The sequence below is a fragment of the Astyanax mexicanus genome, chromosome 25 (assembly GCF_023375975.1).
Source record: "Astyanax mexicanus isolate ESR-SI-001 chromosome 25, AstMex3_surface, whole genome shotgun sequence".
Lineage (NCBI taxonomy): Eukaryota > Metazoa > Chordata > Actinopteri > Characiformes > Acestrorhamphidae > Astyanax > Astyanax mexicanus.
Genome location: NC_064432.1, coordinates 23573686 through 23577245, shown reverse-complemented (window position 1 = coordinate 23577245; position 3560 = coordinate 23573686). Strand labels below are relative to the sequence as shown.

The window sequence follows — 3560 nt, the reverse complement described above, 5'->3', positions numbered from 1 at the left end:
TCAGTACATTTTTAGATGCCCTAAAATTGAGCCCTGGGGGACACCGTAGGTCATGCTAAACCGAATCTACATTCAAATGAAAGACTATATAATACATAAAGAGTAGATGGAATTAAACTGGCTGTATTTGGATGAAGCTGGATGAAAGATACAGTATCTCCATTAACAAGCTGCACTTTTTCTCATACAGACCTGCGGACTCATTGCCGTGGTGGTCAATAAATAACGTGACTGATAAAAATAGCTTTCCGTTCTCATGTGTATGCACACCTGTGTGTGTGTGTGTGTGTGTGTCTGGAGTATTTAAGAAGCTTGGATTGCAAGTTCCTGGTACTCTTTAGTTTGGTTTTTCAGCACAATGTCTCATAACCCTGCTGTTCTCCTCGTCCTCCTCCTGCTCCCGGCTGTCTCGCTGGCTGAGGTCTCCTCCTTCAGGTATTGTCCGCAGTTCTTTGCTGGAGGAGCTCCTCCAACGATCCTGAAGGACCCCGGGGACAGTAATCGCTATGAGCAGATCTGCCAGTGTCTCCTGGATCAGAACGAGAGGCCGGAATATTTCTACGCTACGCTGTACGACACCAGGAACAAGATTCCCGTCTACTCGGCCTACGAGTTCCGCCGGGCGGAGGTGGAGAGGGACGACCGCTGGTATGTGGAGCCACAGGTAAGAGCAGGTATCAACCTTCACAGCCGTCCAATCAGCTCTTGACGCCTTTGGAATGCAACCTTGAACAGCAGGATCAATATCAGTATAATCTGCCTTTTGTGTTGTGTTCAGAGATCCAGAAATTTTGACAGCTCGTCCAAACACCCTTCAGACTGGGTGATAAATCTCCTTTTCCACCATTATTCAGGCTCAAAGTAGCTCCACACCTCCTTGCTAGAATCTGGAGAGCTGACATTTAAATCAAAGCATAAATGACTTAAAAAGTGCGGAAGAAGCTTTTTAAAAACCACTGTTTACATCCCATAAGGCTAGCTTCAGCTCTGAGAGCCGCCATCACTGTACTGATAATAACATCGACATATATATACATAGACTCCGCATAGCCTGCCTCATGTGTATACACATGCAGAGTCTATGTAAATACATGTTTATGTCATTATCAGTACAGTAATGGCGGTGCTCGGAGCTTCTTGTGCACTTTTTTTAAGTTAGTAATGCCTAGTTTTAAATGTCAGGGCTCGCTGGATTCTAGCAAGAAGGTGTGGAGATACTTTGAGCTGGATAACGGTGTAAAAAGTGATTTATCACCAATGTGTCAAGCAGTCTGAAGGGTGTTTAGACAAACTGTTAAAATTACGGATTTCAGAAAGCTGTGGGAGAACAGAGGTGAGCTTTTCATTGAAGGTAAGCGCTTTTTATCATGTTTTACTACACCGAAAGTCCATTTTTAACCACAGTTCTCCTTTAAATCCACTATATTTTAAACATGGTTGTTCTAAAACCTTGAGAACTTTATGGGTAATTTTTTTTTTATTTATGGTTGGTTTCTGCAGCTGGACGGTGGAACATCGGAGTGCATGGGCGGCCTAAACAAGATCCCGACCGCAAACCGAGGTCTGCGTCAGGCTCTGAACAAAGACTACGAAGGTTCCGGCTACGACAAAGGCCACCTCTTCCCCGTCTACCACACCCACACCGTCAACACCATGCTGGCCACCTCCACCCTGACCAACGCCGCCCCCCAGGACTCCTCCTTTAACCGCGGCCAGTGGAAAAGCTACGAAAACAACGTGGCGACTCTGCTGCAGAACCAGTGTGATGAATCCTACATCGTAACCGGCGTCGTTCCTGGAAATCAGCAGATCGGGGACGGTGTGAGGGTGGCTCAGTATTACTGGAGCGCCTACTGCTGTTTCGGAGGAGGCAGTGCGCCGCAATCTGCTGGCTACATCGGCCCCGACAACAACGGCCGTGTGCAGGAGGTCAGCGTGAAGCAGCTAGAATCCATCCTGAGTGACATGTACAGCTCAGACTTCAGCATCTTCCAGGGCACATGCTAATGCTAAAGCTAATGCTAAAGCTCCTTCAGGATTAGATGACCTGTCTCTCCAAACCATCAGTGATCATCAGGGGAGTTGCCTGGGTATGGAAAGATCCGGATACTCATTGTAATATATATATATATATATATATATATATATATATATATATATATATATATATATATATATATATATATATATATATATGTGTGTATATTACAACAAGTATCCTGACATATAATGTTTTACACTTATAATGCTGATCAGTTGGATCTGGTGGAAAACATACAATTTAGGGCAGAGACCAGGGTTAAGGAACTCATTTAAACTTAGTATAGTACTAAATTCTGGCTTTCCCTACTAGCCCACCCCGCAAAACCAGCGATCTGATTGGCTGTTTCTCCTGAAAGGCAGAACTTTATCCTTGAACCCGCTCCGTGATTGGCGTTAAGAGATTTTCCATTCACACATGGCCAGTGGCCTTTCTCCTCATTAATAATACAGCTGAGATGAACTAAACGATTCGGGGCTACTGGAAAAATATTCGGGGCTAATGCCCCGAAAGCCCAGGCCAGGCAACGCCCCTGCTGATCATCAGTAAATTTTACATTTCATTTGTAAATTAAGGAATAGAGTCTGGAGGAAAAGTGGAGAGACACACAGTCCAAACTGCTTGAGGTCTAGTGTGAAGTTTCCACCAATCAGTGATGGTTTGGAGAGTCATGTTTCAACATCTGCTGGTGTTGATCCACTGTGTTTTATCAAGTCTAAAGTCAGTGCTCTGCTGACGACCTTTATTGAGATGCAGATTTTATTTTCCAGCAGGACTTGGCACACTGTCCACACTGCCAAAGTACCAATTGATCTTTTTATATAATATTAAAATTTTCGGAGAAACTGATTTTCGGGTTTTAACTGTCTGTAAGCCATAATCAATCAAACAATAAAAGAAATAAACACTTAAAATAGATCACTCTGTGTTTAATACATCTATAAAATATAGAGTTTCACATTTTCAACTGAATTAATAATGAAATAAAGTAGCTTCTAAGTAATCTCAGGATCTCATCAGTCAGCCAATCTGGTTAAACTTCAGAATCTGGTGGGTGGATAAGAGTTAGAATGAAAGTCTGAAGGAAGTAGGGTTTTCAGGATTAGTGTTTTAGACCACTTTCTGCAGTTTCTATGTTAAATCATGACATCAAATCCATGCTATTTAATTAATGTAGAGTCTGTAATGGACATGTAACATAAAATGGGCTGGGTTGGGGGGTTTGGTTGGGATTGGCTGAGCTGGGTTGGTTGTGTTTGGTTGGGCTGGGCTGGGCTTTGTTGGGCTGAGTTTGGTTGGTTGGGATTGGCTGGACTGGGTTGGGTTGGGTTGGTTCGTTTATGCTTATGTTTTCAGCCATATTGGCCATCAAAAAAAAATACAGCTTGGAACAGCTGAAACCAATTACCAGCAGAAACTGGTCTTGAACTGGAATTTTTACTTAATAAAAAGTCTCACACACTGAAATGAAGACAGACCACTGATTGTTTTGTTTGTTTTCTTTTTATGACTGTTAACA

At 43.0% G+C, this 3560-nt stretch overlaps 1 protein-coding gene across 1 annotated transcript; it reads left to right on the top strand.

Annotated features, from left to right (window-relative positions):
* Nucleotides 1-335: 335 nt before the first annotated feature.
* Nucleotides 336-2150, top strand: wu:fd46g04 (endonuclease domain-containing 1 protein). The gene is made up of 2 exons (XM_007231250.4): nt 336-664; nt 1501-2150. The coding sequence occupies exons 1-2, from the start codon at nt 359-361 to the stop codon at nt 2005-2007; spliced, it is 813 nt and encodes a 270-aa protein (XP_007231312.2). The 5' UTR covers nt 336-358; the 3' UTR covers nt 2008-2150.
* Nucleotides 2151-3560: the final 1410 nt, after the last annotated feature.